The sequence below is a fragment of the Struthio camelus genome, chromosome 2 (genome assembly GCF_040807025.1).
Source record: "Struthio camelus isolate bStrCam1 chromosome 2, bStrCam1.hap1, whole genome shotgun sequence".
In the NCBI taxonomy this organism is placed as follows: Eukaryota; Metazoa; Chordata; class Aves; order Struthioniformes; family Struthionidae; genus Struthio; species Struthio camelus.
In genome coordinates this window covers 38,153,439-38,175,927 of record NC_090943.1, presented here as the reverse complement: position 1 = coordinate 38,175,927, position 22,489 = coordinate 38,153,439, and the positions used below count along the sequence as shown (strand labels likewise).

General features: G+C 40.6%; 1 protein-coding gene and 1 long non-coding RNA gene across 2 annotated transcripts in view; one reads left to right on the top strand and one right to left on the bottom strand.

Annotated features, from left to right (window-relative positions):
* LOC104145101 (uncharacterized) overlaps positions 1–22,489 on the bottom strand; it is a 130,310-nt gene that overhangs the window by 81,089 nt on the left and 26,732 nt on the right. The gene's annotated exons all lie outside the window — the stretch shown is intronic.
* Positions 8,313–22,489, top strand: part of SPMIP4 (sperm microtubule inner protein 4) — a 33,743-nt gene continuing 19,566 nt past the window's right edge. Inside the window, exons 1-3 of the mRNA XM_068935181.1 lie at positions 8,313–8,460; positions 14,772–14,911; positions 19,783–19,959. Coding sequence (XP_068791282.1) covers positions 14,778–14,911; positions 19,783–19,959 — 311 coding nt within the window. The 5' untranslated portion in view covers positions 8,313–8,460; positions 14,772–14,777. The remainder of the gene's footprint in view (positions 8,461–14,771; positions 14,912–19,782; positions 19,960–22,489) is intronic.

The following is a 22,489-nucleotide window of genomic DNA, read 5'->3' as shown; positions in this document are numbered from 1 at the left end:
AAATGTAGAGAAAGCATTTTTCCTGTTGTGTATGAGTCATGTTAGACATAAATCTGAAGGGTGACTTGTCAGGAATTTGTCACAAATAAAAACTAGTTTCTTGGACCCCCTCAGAGGAATAACATCTAACCAAAGTCATTTCATAATGCACTTACCCTATTTTTTTGTATCTGAAATAATGTCCTACAGGATCTGCCCTGTGGGTATCCTGATTCCTCTGTTAATGTGAATGACACACACACAATAAGGGCTACTCCACTATGAACCCACATTTCCATGTCACGTTTCTTATCAAAAACATTTTAAGTAGAATCTTTTGTGCTTACGTTTCTTCCAAAATTCAACTGTCAGTAAGTTTTGAACAGAAGCTGAATTTGTAACTGTTAAAGGGAAGTCAAATCTGGTGGGCTGCAGGACCCATGGCCTGCTACAGCCTGGCTGCTGCAGTCCCCTGATGCTTGCTCCAGCCAATAGGGAGGCTGTGCTTCCCCAACACCCTCCCCTGCACGCGCGCCGGCGCGCGCGCACACACACGCACACACACACACAAACACACACACAGAGCAATGCCTTCATAGGCACCACATACCCACCCACAGGACTCACATAAGCATGACTCATACAAACGACCTGATCCTGTTCTTACTCACTGGCTAATCAGGCTCCAAGCTTGCTAGCAGATCTCACACACAAACACATACACACAACTGGTCTCTCCAATAGCTGGTCCAGACCCAGGATCCCTCCAACAGCCAGCTCAGACCTCTGGTCCCTCCAGTGTCCAGCCCGTGGACCTATGGTCTCTCCAGCAGCTGGCTCTCAGACCCCTTTTCCCGTTTACCAGCTAGTGCAGCTTGAAGTTCACACTAGCATCACATATACACAAATAGGTCCCTCCAGTAGCTGGCCTTAGACACTCAGTATATCCAGTAGCTGGTTCTCAGATGCCCAGCCCTTCCACCTGATAGCCCTCAGACCTACAGATCCCTTTGACCCATGGTCTCTATCTCCAGTTGCTGGCACTCAGACTGCTCGCTCTGCTCGCTGGCTAGTCTGGTTTGAAATATGCTACTGGATCATCCAGCAACGCACACACACAGAATGGAGAGTACACTCACACAGGGAAGTAGCCAGGAATAGAGTCTAATAAGAAGATAGGACAGACTGTGATGATCAGGCACAGGCATGGCCAGACAGGCATACTGACAACAGCTTATTTGCATGCAATTCACTCTTTTTTAACCCCTCTCCTCTCCATTTTCCCATACTTGTTCCTCCCCCATGCACCTTGCTCCTTCCCTCTGACTGCCTTTGGCTCCTCCCCTAAACATCCCAAAATAGTTTAGCACTTTCCCACAAACCCCCCTAAACATCCCTTAGTCAGTTTACAAAGTCCTTCTGGCCCCCTCAAATATCCCATAGGTTTGCTCTTTCTCATGAGAGCCATGAGAACCAGTTACAAAGTTCTGGCTAAACCTCCTCTAGGCTTTCAATGGCCCCATCAATCACCAATTTAGGAGTTCTGCACTTTGTTACTGTCTTGGAATCTCCTGTTCCTTAGGATTTCAGTGTCTGAGCGTTTAATTTACTTCTCCTGTCTCTTGTCTTAGTCTTTAATGCTGAATAACCAATAACCAGATATTCTTACATTCCATATATCCTTAGAGGAACCTAAAAAAAACCACAATCAAATCAATCCTTTTTATGAGATAAATTCATAGGTGGGACAGAGCCTGCCTTGCCATTAATTTTCTCCATTCCTCTACAAAATTAATGAAGCTACCTGCAACAGCACTATTCAACTTCTGACTGGTGAATCTAATTCTGTCCAAAGTAGTGAGACTCTACAGTCCTGAGAATATCTAGTCTCTCTATTCACTCAGACTTAAAATGTCAAAGAGACAGGGAGTTCTAAACAGATTAAGATTTTCAAGAGACTGTACCTTTTGAAAGCAAGAGTCCTAAATCAATCTTTGGACTTCTCTCTGAGTCTCTGAAAACATTCTACCAAAAAAGTGCTGGTGAAACACCAGTTTTATTCTGATATGGCACTGAAGTACCAGAGATGTCATTGCAGTGATAGAAACTTATCCTGACAAGGCAGGAAGTACTAGGCCATGTGAATGCCACCAGAGCTCTGAAAGTGGCAGATGGGCAAAGAATGACTTTACCATCAGAAATATAGGCACCATTTCACTTTTTGCAGCATAACACTTGGGAATCACAGCATGGTACTGCTGCCAAGTAAATGCTGAAGGATGCTGGTCAACAAATTGTCTACCTGGGGCAAAGTCCAGGCTTTGGCCTACGCAGTGGAAGTTTTACCATTGCCTGCCACCAGAACAGGATGTCATCCTTTCTGTAGTCAGGAAAACTGTGGGATTTTTTAGTGATTTATAGTCAAATGAACGACAGAAGGAATTTATCTGAACTTTGAGCTGTGTCCTCAAGCTGCAAACCTCACTGTACATCGTGTGAACCTAGAGCAAACAAGATTTGTGAGAATCCCTGAGCAGCAATAGGAACTGCTTTTTAAGGCACATATTACTTTGCAACAGGGAGAGGGTACATACCAATTGCCACTAATGATGGCTGCTGTGGGAGGAAAGCAGAAGCCTGAACACTGGCCCAGCAGCAAGTACAATTAGGTTGCACTCTTACTGCAAGCTTCACAGCACGGATACAGGACATGACTGTTGATTTATTTTCCCTCAGCAGAGGAAGAACTAGGTGAAAAGTACATAAAGAAGGAATTATGCTATGCTGTGCAAAATTTCTGTTTGGTTTGAGAGCATGTGAGCCAAGAAAACAATCACTGGATAGTGCAACAGGAAAAGAAGGGGCACAACAGGCAACATACATTGCTATAGCTATTACTCACCAGATTATTTATCATCCATATACAGATATTATTCATGAACTGTGAAAAAGCAAGGAAAGAGCTAAAGTAAATCAAGTGACAGACTATCAAGGCTTACCGGCATGAATTCTAGTTGGGTTCAGGAACTCCCAGCCTTCCCTGCCATACACATAATATTTATGTCTGTCATTAAAGCCTCCAAGCAAAAACAACACCAGGCTTATTTTAGATTCTGACTTAAGCTCATAGAGAGGACAGCTGACAATCTACTGGTTAATTTAAAAGTCTGAGGCTCATCATGTGGTTGATTGCAATATATCATTTGGAGAGATTTAGTGGAATATAAAAAGACAGTGTTGTTTTACCCTTAGAAGAAGCCAAAGACTTGGGCATCTGGCATTTGAAAATTCCTATTGCTCTGACAATTTTCCTTTGTAGAGGCAGGAAATCAGCCTCCCTCACTTCCAAAGATGTAGGGAGCCAGACTGAGCTGGACATTGAACTCGGAACATTTCTGTCTTCACATTAAGAATCTGGCATGCAGGTGCACAATGAGTTTTTACTGCTCTGACTACAGCCTCTTGGCAAAAGAAGCAGTCCTGCTTCCCTCCACCCCACAACCATAACATCCTGCCACTTCTCTAGTTCCAACATTAGCCATCATGAAACCGTATGGATGGAAACTAAAACCTAAACCTACAAAAATCCCAATGATTTGTTTTTAGCTGCATCAGCTGGCATGGCCCCGTGATCACTAGTGCCAATAGAAGGAAAGGAGAAGGTCAGCACAGGTGGGCACAGGCAATCTTTCCATCTTAGATTTGTTTAAACTGCTTTTGCAATGGCCCTCTTCATTTTCTTCAAAAGATGACAACTGAATTAGCCTTGGTCCAAGTGTTTAGAAAATGAGAGAGCAATAGAGTTTTTCAAACACTGACTAAGACGTTTGAAATATTGCCCCCCTCCTGAAGAGCACCCAGTAGCAAGAGTTGGAAATGTTTTCATTAGTGATATCTACTAGAGTATGTATAGCACAGATGCACGGATATCCACGGATATCCAGTTGGCCCTTGTGCTGCTCTCCTGAGGACATAAGGGGTAGAGGGTTCCCAGTTAGTGCCACTCAGATCTTTTGCAGCATGGGATACAGATGAGAAAAATATGTCCTATTAGGAAAGAAAGAGAGGCTTACGGGATCTTTATTGATGTTTTCTCCCAAAGAATCATGGGCACTGTAAAATACATTTTTCCTTCTTTTCATGACTACACATGTGGATACTATGAAGTGACTAGCCAGAAGTTTGGTCGCACAGTCATAGAAAAGTGTGATGAAAATGATCAAAGTTGCAGAAAGAGCTACGTAGACTAGTACTTCTCAGGTAGAGGAAGAACTAACCAACAGGAGGAATAATAAAGACCTATAAAATCAGGACTGGTACAGAAAAGATGGATAGAAAATGATTATTCATGATTTCTAGCAACACAAGAACTAGGGGTATCAAAAGTAAGTACGAGTGAGAAGCTTTAACCTAAACTAAAGGAAGTCCTTTTTCATACAAAACACTAATGACGGAGCTCATTGCCATGGAATGCTGTGGAGATCATACATAAAACTCAGTTTAGAAAACAGCTGCACAAATTCCTGAAAGAAAAAGTTATTAAATACAACCACGCAGATGCAATCCCTACTTCAGAGAGTCTCTAAGCCACAGACTGCCAGAAGTTGAAAAGGCAGCCTGGAGAAATAACATTCAGGACAGGAAACCTGTTGTTATATTCTTCCAATACCTGCTACTGGCTTCTGCCACAAATAGGATACTTGTCTGAAAGGAACTTTTCTGAGCCAGAAAGGCCTTTCTCGTGTTTAGAGGCAGCTCTCAGACTGAGCTTTCACTTGAGCTGGAAATCCAAATTATCAATAACGTATTCAGTTCTAATGCAATCAGCCATACTTTTTGACAGGCTCTGAGCTTAAACCAGCAAAGTTATAAATTGGTGGCTTGAGAGTTGTAGAAGAGTCGTATGCTAGGATTGATACAGTCATGCTGTCACTACTGGGATCATTCAATGACTTGCTTTGCTTTACTTTCCATAACATTTTGGGGATTACCAGAAACATACAGAAAGTGAGAAGTGGGAAATCACAAAGATATCAGCTTTTGATCTTTGTTTCTTCCCACTGTAGAGCAAAAGACATAGTATTTTTTATTATCAGAATGGAGTATTTAGAATCAAATCTCTCCAGGACCATTTGTGACAGATTCTCTTCTGCTCAAGTTTTCTCTCTCCTGAGAGATGAAATTCCTCTGATTTGACTTGGTTCAGGAGGCACTGTTCCCATAGTTCAATTGTATCTTCACATCAGCAGTCTGGTCTCACACTTAGGTGTATGTAATATACAGCTGTGGCATCACCTATCAAAATCTCAGCCTTCGTTTCCTGCAGGAAAATCAAGAAAGGCTGCAAGCGTTGTCTAAAACTTCAGAATGTTTATACGATGGCTGTTACAGACCACATTCCTCTGACCAGATCTGGAAAGATATCTGATTAAAATGTTGGTGGTATCAGCAGAAGAAACAGATTTGTCTTATGGTTGTCATCCCAATTTATCCACTTAGAGCCCAAGAGCTGACTGCTAGAAGAAATACTCCAGATATGTCTTCAGAAAAGTAATGTGTACGTTTGTAGGCTGCAATTGTACTGATACTGTAAGAAAAGCACACACCTATAACAGCTTTCAAAAATCAGAAGATATTAAATGCTACTGAGGTTCAGCCCATCCCTTTATCCTGTGACCTATCGATATGCATAAAGTAAAAGGAAAATTAGAAGAAATTATTCCCATTGCCTACTAGTCTAAAAAAAGGAGACAGGTGATTAAGACAGATACAGGTAAAGAAAATCACATACAAGAAAGTTTATTTTGCTATATCCCAGATTTTGAGAGGCACTCAAGCATTGCTTTGCTTCACACAGCAACACCTCAGCAGATAAAGAACATCATCCTTTATTTCTTTTAAGGCATCGCTTTCAACAGAAGGTAGGACCAGATGCTCTCCAGAGGTCCTGTCCAACCCACATTTCTCTATGATTCTATAATTCTTCAAGCTTGGGAAATGCAGAGCTAAGGCAAAACTGTTATTTTGCAAAGGAGCCTTTATCTCTATTTCATGACCTTCTTTTATTAACTTTAATCCTGAGTCCTACAGCATAGGTAGGTCACTGGCCACAGCAGAATGTTTCCTAGTCAACAGCAGGAATGGTGCCAACAGGTAGAGGCATTTAACTGTTCCTGTCTTCTGGAACTTGCTGACCACTTAGCTCTCTTTCCCTATTTTGTCATATTTAGGGCACTTTGTTCTGGTTTTGAAGCTTCTGCAAAAGACATTTATCTCATCTCTGAAACCTGTAACAATTGACTTCTTATCAGTTATCATGTTCACTGCTCTGAGTATGACATCCAGCCACTTTGCCTCTTGCAACGCATTGAAAATGATTGGTACAGGCCAGAAAACAAAAACAACACGGTTCACAAACAGAAGTAGTTGAAAGCAACATGTACATCAGAAACCTCCCTCTTTCACTTGTCTGGGAATTCCTACATTTCAGACAGACTTAGAAGGCTGACCTTAAGTATAGGCTAGAGAGAGACAATAACCAGATGAGGAGTTTTCAATCCTTTCAGCTACAGCTTCACATTCTACCTATAGCAAAATACTTATCCCCTTTTTTTTCCCTCACATATATTTAATACCTCAGCCATAATGAATGAAGAAATGGTTAAATATTAGAAATGGGAGCTAAATTTCACACTCTGCATATTGCACAGATGCACAGACACGCACAGTGCAATACATGTATCGTATGGGCGCATTAAGTTACCATGTTTGATTTTGGAAATACTACATTTGTGCATATACGGGTAACAAATAATAGAAGAGTAGTACTTCAAAAACAGAAGTAACTATTAGCCACATTCTAGTTTTGAGAGTAAAACACAAGGAGAAAGCCAGACAGTTGCTCAGGCAAATGCAATATATAGTTTAAATCTCATGCTTCCATACTGCAAGAGTTTTTTTAAGGCTAATGAAGGGAAAAGCAGACATGGAAAAGAAGAAGGGAATTCCTGGGTCCTTCTGCTTCTGCGCATGTGTCTAGGGGAAGAACACACCTGCAGCCACTCAGCCGAGAAGCCTAAAGAGAGCCATTGAGAGACACTGAAACAAATCATACACAAGATGAGGCTAATTAACTGAAGGGAAAGAAAGAAGAAAGTTGTGCATACATGAGTGGAGAATTGGTGAGGACATAACAGTACCAGTCAAGTGACATTTTAAAGAATGACAGCAAAGAGACATTTCTCAAAACCCTGCTTGTATTTTGACCCTTACTTCCCAAAGCCGCCCTGCCTCAAGGAGAACACATTACATCGCTTTTCATCACATCTCTTAGATTCAAAGTATACAAAGGTTATCTTCTATCTCAGAAGAACTTTATACTAAATACTCCAGTTGAAAACAAATAGATTTAAAATTTGTGGAGAAGCTGAACAGAGCCAGTAAGGTCTGATGAGCTCCATGTGTTTTCATTCCCAGTAGGGCTCAGCTGGCCCCTTTGCATGAATTTGTGAGGGAGAACAGAGATGAACTTTTTAAAATCAGCTTCTCTGTGAGCTGCTCAATTCTCTGGGTACACATTATACATCTGTACCTCAAGGCAATAAAAGTATTTAGAATTAACTGTATTATATGATTAATATGAAGAATTCTATTTGTAAGAGAACTGAGGCAAACTTTCTCTGAACCCTGCTGTTGAAGAGAACAAATAAAAGCATGTGTCGGAGGTGTTGAACTCATTTTTGAGTGCAGCTAGTTTTTTAACCAACTATCTACTTGTCCTTTGTTGTCCATCATCAATTCTGAGAGCTGCAAATTTGCCCTCTCTGAAGAGACATTTCAAACGAAATGGGGCATCCTAATTCAGCTGCTGATTTCCATTGGCAGCTAGGAAAGAAAAAGTACCAGTTTAATTTTGATGCCTATGAAGGAATTAAATACCAGTGAGGGTACCTGTAACGTTGTTATACTGGGATCACATACGGCTTATGAAGTCTTGAAATAGCGAAGTGGGAACACAGGTGATTCTGAACTGCTCTTGATCTAGAAATGTCACTTTTGTGCGAAAAGAGCAGGGGAGTGGAAAATAGCAGACAGTTGTCAGAATACACTTCCTGCCCTGGTTCAGCCAACACCATATGCTTCTCGAAGTTCCATATTTCAAGACATTTCCTAACAGATAAATACTTGTACAGATTTATATTGCATATGAATCTATGAATCCCCAGGGGCAGCCTGGAGGATTGCAGAGTCCACCCCCACCTGAACTTTACAACTAGCAATAAATTCTTTCTGGGTGTTATTTACCTCCTGTGCTAAGTGCAGATGGTGCACATGTTGGGGCTGGCACAGCAGAGCAGCACAGGCTGTGCCTGTGCAGTAGCTCTCAGTGCAGATTTTCCTAGTTACCCCAGAAGTCACAGAGATGAGGACACGGTAGCTTGGTCTGACTGTGAAAAGGGGCACACAGGAGAAAGTTTGAAGGTACTGTACAAAATAATGACTTTTTTTCTGTTTTCCAACATATAACAGAAAAATATTCCCATCTTGTTAGTATTATCTTGAGAATGAATCTGTGCTATTCTTATTTTGTATAATACCGTTCTCTGAAATAGCCATGACGTTATATGCATGCGTATACGTCTGCTACAAAATTTCCTGTTCAGATCCCCACCAGCTAAGAAGTATCAGCGCTCCCACCGAGTATGTACATATACATATTCTGTCTCTGTATACTTGATCTTCAGAAAAGATGATGAGCAGTGCCAATTCACTTTGGCCTTAACTAAAACTGTACAACCCTCCATAATCTTGCATTTGATGGCATTATTCCCTTAAACAGTGACTTTAAAATACAAATTGGCATTATCATCTGATCCTGTCCTCACTCTAGGATAAATATAAAGTAATTCCACTCAATTTAATGTATTTATTGATTGATTTACATGACATGGAAACTTTGAGAGTGATTTTTATTAATAAATTAAAGAATCACTGAAGTGAATCTGCTGTGTGCAATTACACAATCTCTTTTATGAGAACAGGCCAAAAGTGAGGCACAGACCCTTGAACTAAAATTACTTTAATGGCTAGAAAAGAAGTACCTCTTTCTTCTAACATGCAAGTCGCATTTTCACATTCTGCGTTATATGGTAAAACTAAGAAAATGGTATATAATTATTTTCACAATCTAGATGGTCAAACGCTGTACTCAAAAGAAAGATAGACATCAAAACAATGTACACAGAAAAAGTGGCTTGGGGATATATATTTTTATGATTTTTTTTTCCCTAAAGCAAAAAGAAGACGTTTGTGATTACTGAAATACAATGCAAGTTACTTGAAATTCAAATAACCTGCAAAACTGCAAAACTGGTATGTGGCCACGAGAGGGCAGAAATAACATTCATTTTATAACCCCGTTTCTGTGGGAGAATAACATATTCCTTCAAAGAAAGTGTGTTTTAGATTGCCATAAGACGCTACCGAAGCAGTTAGGAAAACACAAACTATACGGTGAGCTTCACAAAGGCTACCTCGTGATCATTCAATGTTAACAATGGCTGGTAATACTGAACTTTCAATTTTTAAATATATAAACCATTCCTAGAACAAGTAAACTAACAAAAAAAGAAAAAACTGTAATGGCAATTGATTTAAAGCCTGAAAAGAGCATTTCTTGAAGTGTGTATTCAGCAGGCTATCAATGTTTTCTATCTTTTGTCTTTTAGCATTGGCAAAAGGATAGCAATGTGTATCATTTCTCATTTCAATAAACAGTTTGCTTTGGCTCTTTCTGGATCTGAATGCATCTGTAGCTCTCGCCACATAACAGCTATCAAAATCAGTGAGAAGTCTGGAGAACAACACCTCTGTCCTCTTTGTCCAAATGCTCACATTCTTCTGTTTTCACTACCACAATTAGGAGAAAACGAGAATTAAAGAAATGACTTTTCTCCCTACTTAGCCGAGTTGGCCTCAGCTCTTCTCCCTCCACTGTCCTTTAGGTAACAGAAATACAACTTTAATCAGTCAGAAATGAACTTTCTGTTTTCTGTTTCCGCTGGCTAAATTACGTTATGTCACTTGCGGCGTTTCCAGTTTCAGTGTGGAGAGATACTGGTTTAATAACTGTCTCTGCAACCTGAATCTTCTCTGCATTAGGTAACGGGAGGTTTGAAACAGCTCTGATTTGAGATCATACATCAGCCACAGTCAAACATGGATGACTGTTTTATCTGCCTATCAGAGCCATAAAGTAACTTTATTCCCTGGGAGCTGAATATGATTATGGCAGATTATGCATCCAATTCAAACAGCGGCTTGTTGCAAGGCTCTTTCTTCCCATTGCCCCAGCACCGCCTCAGCAAGCACACTGTTATGCCAGAGCTTTCATTTCGCTCCAGAGCTTTCATTTTGCTTATCCTACATTTTCCTTTTCCCTCTTTTCACATAACTCACTTAAGTAGATAACTTAGTAAAGATGTCAGGCTTGTAATTATCATTTTTAGGATTGGGTTGAGGTCAATTTTTCTTAGGTCTCCTGTACAGCCTGGGAGGAATTCTCAAAAGAACATTTGCCTCTTAATGCCACCTCATTTTTGCTTTTGCCTTCTGACTTCCGCAGTGTTTTAGAACTAAAACTGGTTGTGACAAGCTCATTCTCTGCATTCTGTGTACCAGACAAAGTCCTTTCAGGTTAAATTGATGGAGTCAGGGCCACAGGAGTGTTCTATTCACAGTCCTTGGAAATCATCAAAATATCCACCTTTCCCTAACTTCTTTGTCACATCAGCAAAGACAGTCACTGTAGCCACCCTGCTAAGGGAGCAATACAAAGAGATATCAGGGACTTTTGTTCACTAGTTCTGATCCCTAAAGGGACTCACTAACACCTGGAGACACAGCTGAGCGATGATCATATACCAGAGATGCATCCAACTTCTTGGCAAGCAGTGGTAGATCTACATGTGGGAACCCTCTTCTGTGTGAGGGTTTGGAGGGTACAAGTGATCACCTGAGACTTTTTCTCCCAGTTAGCTCACCTCTATAATAACAAATAATGCAGGTCAGTCTCGTACTGTCTTAAAACTTCAACTCTTTACCTTCCATGGTCTTTTTTTGGAAGGAAATAACAGAGGTTTTCAAAACCTGAATAATAAGTGAATGAAGGAAAAGATTCTGCTGAGCCTTGCTATATATTCATCTCTAGACTAAGATGAACCGTGGGAAAAAAACAAAGAAACAATGTTTTCATGGAACATATTTAATCTGTGAACTCCAGGGTTATTGATTGAGCTATAGCACTTGTACATGGCACAAACATTAAAGGGCAGTTCGCTTTAAAGTGATGGCCAAGCCATCCATGTTAAAAATAAACCAGTGTTCCAAAACCATTGTGAACAAATTACTCTCTACTGCACAATAGCACAACAGTGTATATAATAGGTCTTCAGAAAAGCTACGTATGCATTATCACTTGCCAAAAGACTTACTTACAGCTTTCTCCCAATGCTTTTCTAAGAAAGGTAGGTCCTCCAGCTCATTTTACCCTGCCTGGTGAAAGAAACTACAGAACGAAAATACTCTTTTCAAACACATCCATTTATTTTGACACCAATTCAATTCAAACAAAAAACACATTGAGAAAAAGAAAAGGTCAGCAGAAGAAAGTAAAATAGATCAAAATCTATCACCATGTCTGTCAAACACAGGAAGACAGAAACTTCCAGTAAGCCAACTAACCAGGATCCAAACTCCAGCAATAAGTCCAGCTATTGCAATGGATGGTGTGAAAATCCCCCACAAAACGTAAGCAAAAGACATTGATATATCTGAGAATGGGAATAAGAAGATCTGTTCACAGAAGATCTGTTGCTGTGTTGCCTGTCTTATCTGAAATGTTTTATGCTCATCCAATCTGTGAAGAATTGAACCGACACCCAAACGACTTCACTAAGTTCTTCCCAGACATACTCAAACATGGTGAATTTTTCTGTAGTGAATTGCTTTTGGCTTGGCTCGTGGCTGCATTTATTACTTTATCACACCTAGCATTAGTCAGGAGAGGTAAAATAGACCATTAGCTACTTCTCTCTCAGACCCCAGTTTCCAAGTGTGCTGTCTTCACGCACTAGGCAACCATGTGTTGACATCACTAGCTATCTTATTCCGTGCGTTATCCCAAAAGATGCTCATCACCCTCTCACTGTGTTGTCAGAAACTACAATAAGACATGCCAAAGTATATCCACAATGTACAACACTGAGCCAGAAGGTAGGCTCAGTTTCTAGTTTTGCTCCATTTAGTTTCCTGCTAGCCTTTTTTTTTGACAACAGACAGAAAACCTTGGGAGGAGAGAGGCCATTCCCCAAATACTTCTCCCCACTCTGGAATATCTTTCTGGGGTTGAGTAAGCACAGTATTTGAAAGCCTATTCCATTCAGAAATTAATTTTTACTTAGGTATCATTCCTACTGGAAGCTCTTCTTAGCCAAAAGGCTTATAGTGGGATAATTCATTCTCTTAGCTGGAGATTTCTGAAAGCTCTGGGGCTGAAGACTGCAATTCCTCCTTCAGAGAGACATCACCATGGAAACTAGTGATTTCCTTTGGGGCTGAGCTATGTGGGTGATTTCCTCAGGGAAAGGAAAGACTGGAGACTTTGCGCCTCCCACCTGGTTTATTACTTCATCATCTCTCTCCGAGCGTTCTCCTCAGCCATCCATTACCAGCCCTCTATCCTCAGTGGCCTCACTGAGCTATAACCTCTCTGGCTTGTGTGAAGGAGTTGGTCCAGTTTCCCAGGAAACAGAACTAGAAGGAGAGCGGAGGTTCCTTCTGCATCTTCTGCACTGTGCCAGGAGAGCACTGCTCATAGGCATGGGGATGCCTTGATCCTTGGTTTGGATCTGCTGCTAAAGGTAGTAGTCAAGGGCAGGGAAATTACCTGCGCGTAGCTGGTGGCGTAGATCCCTGCCTCAGGGGGTAGCCTTTTTTGTGGGGCTGCAAAGAGAGAGGCTGAGCGCTGTGGGACCTGCCTACCTGCACAGTGGATATGGGCAGAAAAAGCCACTAAGTCATTAGCCCCAGTGGTGGCGGCCTTTACGTTTCACAGAAAGGATAGTAAAACTGGATAGAGAGGAATTTCAGCCAGGGTCTGAATAACGTGGACTCAGAACTGCATTACATTACAGAACCACAGCAGTCCAGCTGGAAGGAAAGTCCGGCTTCTATTTCTTGCCACTTGCAGATTTCAAATCAACAGCTCTGAATATTTTTGTCTTTGCAAGCCAGCAGTATTTGAATCTGAGTCATCAGTATGATATTCCCATAGTGCTCATGTGGATATCATAGCAGACCACCCAATGCTCTAGAAACTGCCAGTGTGACAAAATTCACGTTGACTTTTCACTTGAACTTACTGTATAGCTGCTTTTCTTACAGTACATCTAGCTAACCCCTCCAGACATCCTAGAAGAGTAACATACATAGATATTTTCAAATTATTGTCATGCCTTCATAAGGAGAAGCTAAATGTTTTGCATTTCACTGACTTATGGCTGAAAAAAAGGGGACTTGATCAAAACATCCCTTTTGTCAAACCTTTGCCAAAGTCAAGACTGCAAGCCTATAAGAGTGAGATGAGTGTTTATTGCTCCTTCCTCCCTAAGACCTTCCTCAGATTCCTCTTGCCATCGTAAGTTCCATATCCATAAGCTAGCAGCCCTTCAAGTGCAGAGAAATACAAAAGTGGATAAAAGGTACAGGTAAAAACGTAAGGCGGTAAGACAAAGGCCTCTCAGCCTCTTCCAAAAGATGAGCCATTGTTTTTTATAGTCAAGAGGACCCTTGTCACTGCTTGCAGAGAGAAAAGGGAAAGTCAGCGTACCCTTTCATGCCTATAAACTTCTGAGTGTATTACACTCCCATACTGGGCTTGTGCTAGAGCAAATATGGGCACCAGGGCTTTCTCAGGAAAACCTAGGATTCTGCCAGATGAAGTAGGACACAGATACAAGGGAATGATCCACCAGTTCCTGTTGAAGAGTAGTGCCTCTTTGTGTACTTCATCTAGGAAGCTGTTGGTGCTTTTTCAGCAAAGACTCCTACTGCTGTGAACCAGAGCTTCGCTGGGTAGAAAGGACAAGTCCCAGCACTTTTCTCTCACGCACCTGAGCAGCTCAGAACAGAGGCAACTTGTACAGATATAATGGCTGTATGGGGTTCTAGAAAGCAGAGGGTTTTAGGCTGTTCCATCTTGCACCTTTCCTCATAAAGAGCTATTCAGAGCACGTGCCCATGCCACCAGTGTTGAAATACAACTTCCCTCAAGTGAAAGGAGAAAGAAAGCATATCCTCTTAGCACAGATGTAGAAGGAAAGAGGAATCATGGCAATTATGAGAAAATTCTTTCTATGCGAAGTATCAAGGGATTCTCCTTTCCAGAGAGACTGGAACTCAAAGCTAAATCCAAATGATCGCAAGAGATACTTTCTTAGGGCACGTCCAAACTTTCTCCTGTCATTCCTTGAAAGTTTTTCTAGCTCCTATTCACAAGTAACACAAAGCAACCGTATCACATGCCCTTATATGATCTCTGGCTCTTTTTTGTGTTTTATTCTGTAATCTGATACAAATGACCAGTGTAGTAGTAGTAGTAAAAGCAAACATTGTTTCCAGGCTATACTTGACCAGAGTTAGGCAGAAATCATATATATTTTTCCTCCTTAGCCTCATAACGCATGACTGGAACCTTGGATGATTCGATATTTCATCCCTGTATCTTTCCCTAGGAGCTCATGATGATGCTACATGGCTTGCCCCACTACTATAGAGAAATAGAGGGAAGAGACATCCTGTCAAGAACCTTTGAGTCTAATGAGGTACTAACTCCACTTCAAATTCCTTCACGTCCGACTGTCTCACAAGATAGGTAAGAATTGAACTTGTAGAGAAAAATAATTTTGTTAAAAGTATTTGGCATTCATTTGCTATTGCTAGAAAGTATTTTCTAACAATTACATTACATTTTTTTACCATGCTACAAATTCTGTAACATTTTCTTTCTTTGTTAACCTCATTCAATAGTCCGTCCATTCCCTGGGAAATACATTAACTACAACTGAAAAACTGACCAGTGAAATATGCTATAGTGTGACTTTAATGCTCAAAATCTCCTGAAATAAGTTCCAGAAAGAATAGAAAAAACATGTATATTGTATTTCCTACTTTTGCAAAAATAAGCAAATTCCACAAAATTATCACCAACTGTAATCACGTTATTCTTTGACCTACTCCTATTTTGAATCTTTTTTTTCTAGATTACTGGGTGACCTAGAATTACTGAGATAGACTTTTAAACAAAAATTTTAAATGTCAGGAAGCCTGCATTTTGCTTTAGTAGTCACCAATGTGTAGTCAGAAAATTTCAAGAATCAATATATTTTTATTATGTTTTACTGGCCCAATTATACTGTTAGCTATGGGGCAGGATATCACAGAATTCCTGTAGTTTTTATAGTTTTGGAAAGCTGAGCCTCCTTGTTCCTCAAGACTCATGAAAAAATTATTTTTTGACCTAAATTTCTATTTTTTACATACATAACAGACTCAAGAGTCAGCCTCAGGTCCTCCACGGTTCTTTGACATGAGATTTCATCTCTGTTGTTAGGAAACTAAACTGTTAGTTTCCATCTTACTTAGAGCCTTCTGTTTAACTATTACTTCTGACTTTTTCATTATTTCTAAAGTCTCATAGCCAACATCTGAATTCCAGTCAGAGTATTTTGATATCATTGGGTCATCATGCTTTTCAAGCTATGACTCAAGTCATCTCACTAACATATCTTCCCTGAGGCAAGTTTTTGTGTTTCAGGTCTTGTATTTATAGGTGTATAAATTGTATTTGGGTGAGTCTCCATTTGAACTGTTCTAATGATGGACAGACTTGAAAGTTTGGTGAAAGTTTGGCCTGATCTAAATCCCAGTGAACATACTGGAAGGATTTCCACTGGTTTCACAGGATATCAGGAAAAGGATGAACTGAGCTCAGAATGGACCGCACAGTCAGAGTCTCAACACACCAGCAAAGCATCTTTCAGATGACAACTATGTTAGGCCCAGCACTGAAACACAGATAAGAACAAGCAGAGCTAAGTCGTATTTTCTCCATGGACAGGAAAACACATATTGTAATATAGATAGTGGACTACAGTTTCTGCTAATGTAAACACACACCCTAGTGAACTCACCAATTTATAGCTGAAAAGAAGGTGGCCAAATGTTTTAGAATATCACATGTTTTTAAAATGGTACATTTTTTCCTAGTCTCATATTTACAAGCAGACTGAATAAATGGAACTCAGTTGCCTCAGCTATTTAAAATACTGCATCTTATTACTTTATCATCTTGGACTAGATTATTTGTCATCAGCATTTCCACTGATAAACAGTACTCTGAAAAAATGGAGGCATATAAGTGTGTTTGTATATACCTAGAAGCCAGGTACTCTAAGCGTTTTACTCCGTGATCAGAGGATCAGATTCAGTATGGATATAGCAAGCACCTGGTAGGGTTAATTCAGTTATGGGATACTGAATCTGTGAGTTAGATGAACACAGAACAGGGTTATGTTGGGAAAGCTGGCAATAAACCTGCCAGAGTGAAGGTTGCCTGGATTTCACGTTATAAAACCCTAGCTTCAGTTGCTTGTAACTTGGCCTAACTGTAGTTACTCAGTCTAGGCCAACTGCCTGCCTCAAGATGACATATGTAGTTATTTATACATTTACTGGCAAGTGTTAATAAAAAAAAAAATGGTTCAGCTGCTTCAAAAAAAAATAGGAGTAAAAAAGATGTGTTTATTTTGTCTACTAATTCATTGAACAGTTCACATGCCTTGAAGAAAAATGTACCAAAACTGGCAAACAGTTTTGCAAAAGTAACGTTATATTCTGTATTTCACATGCTTATAGCAAGTCTCTAACTTATCTTAGTACCTTCTCTCCCTTACTTTTCATATTTAGCATATACTTCTGCCCTGAACTGAATGTAAAAGATGCCATTCTGAGATACACCAGTACAGGCACCCAGTGCTGTGTACTGACTGAATATAGTCCCTGAATCCCAAATCAGGATGTTACATAGTGACTATGGCTATGTTAGTAAGTATTGTGGACTAAAGGAGAAGATTGGTAGAGTGAAACGGTGCTGAGGATTTGAGGTCCAGATAAAATGCATTTCAGACACTTTTTACTTAAGATTACCTCTAGCATGGTTCCAGCGACTGAACGCCCATCTGTGGCTGCAGTGTACTCCTGGTGCATTCCTGGAGCACCTCTTCCAGGTTATTTCATCAGAAGGAACCCAGTTCATCTACTCCAAAACCAAAGCACTGCAAGTAGAGACCACTGGAAGATTCATGTCAAAAGTGCACTCCTGATCCAATTAAAGCACCAGTGTAAATGTATCTCATATGAACTCATGCAGAGACAGTTCCTACCTACTCCCCTGAAAACTCAGTCTCCACAGACCTTATGGAAGCGCTTGGATATTCCTTAGATGCATTAGCTTCATGTGATGATCACATTGGTTACTGGATCCCTTCACAAGCTCATGTGCTGTGATACTGTATTCATACACTTTGCTTTGAGCCCCCCCCACAATGAGACAAATTTGAAGGCAAAAATGTAACTTTTTCCTTAAACAAAGGGGGCACTTGAAGACTTGCAAATTCATGTGATCCCAGAATGTTAGTATATTTTTCTTCTGTTTATTAGAACAAAACAGTCCAAAGGTAGAAGTTCACTGTCAAAATTCAGAATAAATCTAGAATCATGGAAGTTAGAAATGGAAAGTCTTTATCAGGCCATTGACTATATTCCTGAGACAGTGAAGGATTGTTCACTATACAGTCTTTAATACTTTGTCCACTCTAGTCTTCCTTTGGTATTCTCTGGGTAGAGACAATATTTTTTTTCTATGTCCTTGAGATCTTTAATATCACTGGATCGATATTAGATATAAATGTTTTATTTGTGAGATAGGGACTGGAAACATTTTAAGCTTAGCAAAGCCCTGTTTGGTCTGAATGGCTGGTCAGACCCTGGTACCTTTCTGTACAATGTTTGTCTTTTCGGTCTAAGGCAAAGTGGTTGTTCTGCAACTTAGTAATCTACATGTAGACAGCAGTCAACAGGAATGATTTATTAATGTTTCCAGTGAGAGTCAGCTTAAGAATCCAAATACCACAATCATGCAAGTGACTTGGCATCAGCCTTGCTACTTTCAGAAAGGGGAAACAAGGCATTAAACAGAACATTCTCAAGAGATAGACACTTGGGTTCCTTAGCAACTTAAAAACAGAAAAGCTCTCTGATAGTCCATGGCACATCAAGTGGTTGTTTTGGTTCATCCTACAATACAAACGTATTGCCCTTTGCATCATGGCAAAATGTATAATGAAACAGCATAGGGCAGCAGCAGCGGTGGTAAAAAACAAGTAACAAGCTAAATGATAGGATGCTACTCCACTGCCAAGACACCATAAAGAACAAAATGGAGCGCAGCACTGTCCCTACCTTGTGGATCACGATCTCTCCCAGAGATTTCCCTAAGGTCTATTTGGATACTTGCTATAGTTGGAGGCTTTTGAGTTAAATGCACTCCAAGAAGAATTTTCTCGCATTTATTTTTTGTTCCTTAAAAGATTTGTAAATACTTGTGACCAAGACCAGGATTTTAATACCCACTTCATAGTAGGATAAACCAAATTAGTTTATTTCTTCTCACAGTTAAGGAGATGTGGACTCAGGGATGTTATTCTGCCTTCACACCAAAGCAAGATCAAGTTACAGTTAGGGGACTCTTACACCGGAAAAACGCCATAAGCCTGAATCCAGCTAGTACCTGCGGAGTGGCACTTTTTCCCAGTATAGTTTAATCCAGACACCCTATCCCTCCTTCCCCAAAGTTAGAGTTACCCTTTAATGGTATTCCTTGATAAGGTTTTCAGAAAATTCTGGACAAATAAGTCAAGGTTAAATCACCTTTTTCGGTTCTTATTTCTAAGAAAAGGGTTGGCTGTGCAGATTTTCTACTGATTGGAAAATTGTTGCCACACAAAAGAAAATGAAGTGTTAAATTATCAGTGAGTTTTGCGTCCACTTTCACAGCTCTAAACCAAAACTGTGTAAGGTGAGCATGCATCTAAACTCATTGAACCGCTTGATTTCAAATAATACAGATATATGGAAATGTACAGAATATATTCGGCCACTAGCATATCCATGTGAAATGCCTGATAAAGTCTGCATTCGGTGTGAATTACAACTACTGAAGAACAACATTTCTACCCTATCTTTAGAGATGGATAGGGGAAGTTTTCAAAGGAACAAATCACAAATGCTGAAATCAGTGGGAAGTGGAGGCTAAACTTTCCATCTGTGCCATTGCATATATTCTTTGTCCATATTCCACTTATGTAGAACCTAAGGGACAGTGCTGGTATCTATATGTTGGCAGTTACGCCTTGATTACATTCTGAGATATACATGCTGCACATATCTATCAGCTTCTTTTTTCCTGTCACTGATCAAAAGATAATGGACTTGATTCCATCTTCATTAAACGACTGCCATTCTCCCTTGTACTTCTCCTAATGCTGGTTCACCATCATGCCTTTACTCTAAAAGAAGGCTAGGTAACTCAGAGCCAAGAAAGTAAAGTCCAGTTTTCAGTGTTAAAAAAGTTTAAAGTAACTGTTGCTGCTGTTAAAGGATGTTTTGTGGGCTTCCTTCTTTCAGATATAAAAAGTTCAGGGAACCCCTTCATTGGTGCAGGCTTCCCTGGGGAACAGAAAGGGAGCATGGAGGAACTGCACTACTTGTATTGCCAGAAGAACACAGGCCAAAGGACGAGCCTCCCTGTGCATTTGTTAAAGGACATCAGCATTATGGCAGTGCTGTAAACCCCTGGCCAAGGTAGGCTAGACAAATATATCACACAGTCAAAATGTTTAAGTGAAGGTTTTTTAACAAGAATAGCAATAGGCAGCAAACAGGTTAGAGAGCAATGCAGACTGAGCCATGCAAATATCTGCATTCCAAAAATGGGGCAATTTAAGCTATTACCCTTTTGCGTGATGCTCTAAATATTAACGTGAGAATACCTTGGTACCCATAAACCTCTGCAGTGTGTTTTGCTGAAACTCTTAAAATTCCAAATTTCCATATTTCATTTATTTTTGTCCAAAATGTGGTGATGATTTACTGCTGGCTGTTGTCCCAAACATCCGTCCTAACCTTAAAAATGTCACTAATGGCATGATTTACACTAACGCTCAGCATCAAGAAATCCCATAGGCATAAGCATGAAAAGTAGGTGCTCAGTTTTTTCAGAAAGCTGTTTTAAAAGAAGGGATTAGACTTCATTAGACAACAGCTGAGAGGAAGAGCTCTGTGGATGCTTTATGAGTTAGGACTCCTTACCCTAGCTTCTTACCACACACAAACTCCTCTTCTAAAACTGAAGAGCAACACTGTAGTGCCAGATTCCTGGGTGCTCTGTCACTGTCAGAAGATATAACCTTGACTGAAAACTACCGCTCAACCACACATGAGCCAAGCAGACCTGTCTCAGCAGTGAATTTCTCAGTATACCTAGCCCTGCACCCACTATGCCACCTTTGCCTAAAATCAGTTTAGGACATGGCTGTTCTCCCCACCCTTGCCCTGTCCAGGCTCTGTCCTTGACCCCTTGACAGGACAGCAATCCTGATCTTCACATAGAGAAGTTTCACTTGAGATTATAACAGTTCCTATGGGTTATGGGTCTACTGGGCTCCTAGACCTTGGATTTCATTTGGGACATGGAGCACCTACTAGCTTAGGGTTGATGCAAAATCAAAATGTATAGCACCTTGCACACCGAATCATAATCCCTACTCTTTCCCGTCAGGCCAAACCGCAGCCCAGTGCTTCCTGCCTAGAAAACACTTTGCCCTAGACACAGGGCCCTACTGATTCCAGATCTATACTTCCCCCACAGTATCTCTGGTCCCAAATTGAACTTGAGTCTAGCTCCTCCTTTCCCAGTTCCTGACCTTAACCTCAACCTTAGCCCAGCGGTCCCTATTAGACCAGCTAAACTGGATGACTGTTGCAGCTCTCATGGAAAAAATGTCAACAGGCACCCCAATAGGCCAAGCCTTAAGGCTTCAGCTCATCATCCTGTTAGCCAAAATCCAAATCCTAGCTCTAGCCTTAATATGGGGTCCCTGCTGGTAGATCTAAAACAACCATCTGGTTCTTGCTTGAGTCAGCTCTTCAGCCTTATCTGGTAACTTGCTTGAAATATCCAACCATAAGTTTGGCTCATTGATCTGTATGACCTTAAAGCCCGCTCCTATCCTAAATTCTCGCATGATGATTTCTGCAAACCTCAGATCTAATGGTACCCAGATAACCCTTCGGAGAGCAACCTAACCCTAACAAAGCCCTGTCTAGACCTATAAAAAATCTCTAGATATCAGGGAGTAGTATCTCAAGGCAATACATGAGTCTGCACTCTTGCAGCTGAAGCCCTGTTATGCTGTGAGAGAGATAGGCAGCATGCCTTTGCTTTTTCCTCCACGGGTTCAGAATATATTGGGCTTGATTCCACTTACACTGAAACCAGTTGCCAAACTTTTTAGTCATCATGATAGCATTAGTCGAAAAAAAAGGGGGCTGGGGGTGGGGGAGAGGGGTTGACTAGCTAATAGATAGCTAGGTAAATGATGCCAAATTTCTGTTGTGAGACACTCATGGAAGTTTCAAGTCACCATCATTCACTTACAGGAGAGCTCTGAAGGCAGAGCATGCTGCTGCTTAGAGCTGACCTGGAGGAATTTAAGGATAGTCTTCAGCTCTGCAGATTTCCCTCGAGGATAGGAAGGGAATATTCAGGATAGGCATTTGCATGGTCATCCAAGGGTTAAAATATGACTCAAGACTTGAAACTATCTTCCTGTCCTTGCTCTGCTGTGTAAAATGCAGCTGATGGGACTTCCCTCTCAGGACTGCAAGAAGGTGATCCCACAGTGATAGGATCAGTGCAAGAATACATAATGAGCCTGAAACAAGACTTGTCATTGCTCTTGTGTTTTTCTTTTTTGAATATGCAATTCCTTGGCTTATTTGTTGTCTAGGCGCACTAGTGTAGAGCCCCTGATCCGTCCGTATGAATCACAGAATCACAGAATCGTTTAGGTTGGAAGGGACCTCTGGAGATCATCTAGTCCAACCTCCTTGTGTTTGCTTGTCCTTCATTTTTCTAAATCACTTTGTAAGATGTCTATGAAATTTTATGAGAAGAAAACAGAGAAAATATTTTTTTCAGTGCACCTCTATGTAACTAACATGTGGCTTTTATACCTGCTGGTAAGTTTCCTCAGTGTATAAACTAGGGCACCCCCAAAGGAATTTTTTTTTACATGAGAAGCTATGGGCTGGCAAAGCTGGTTTTAAGAGG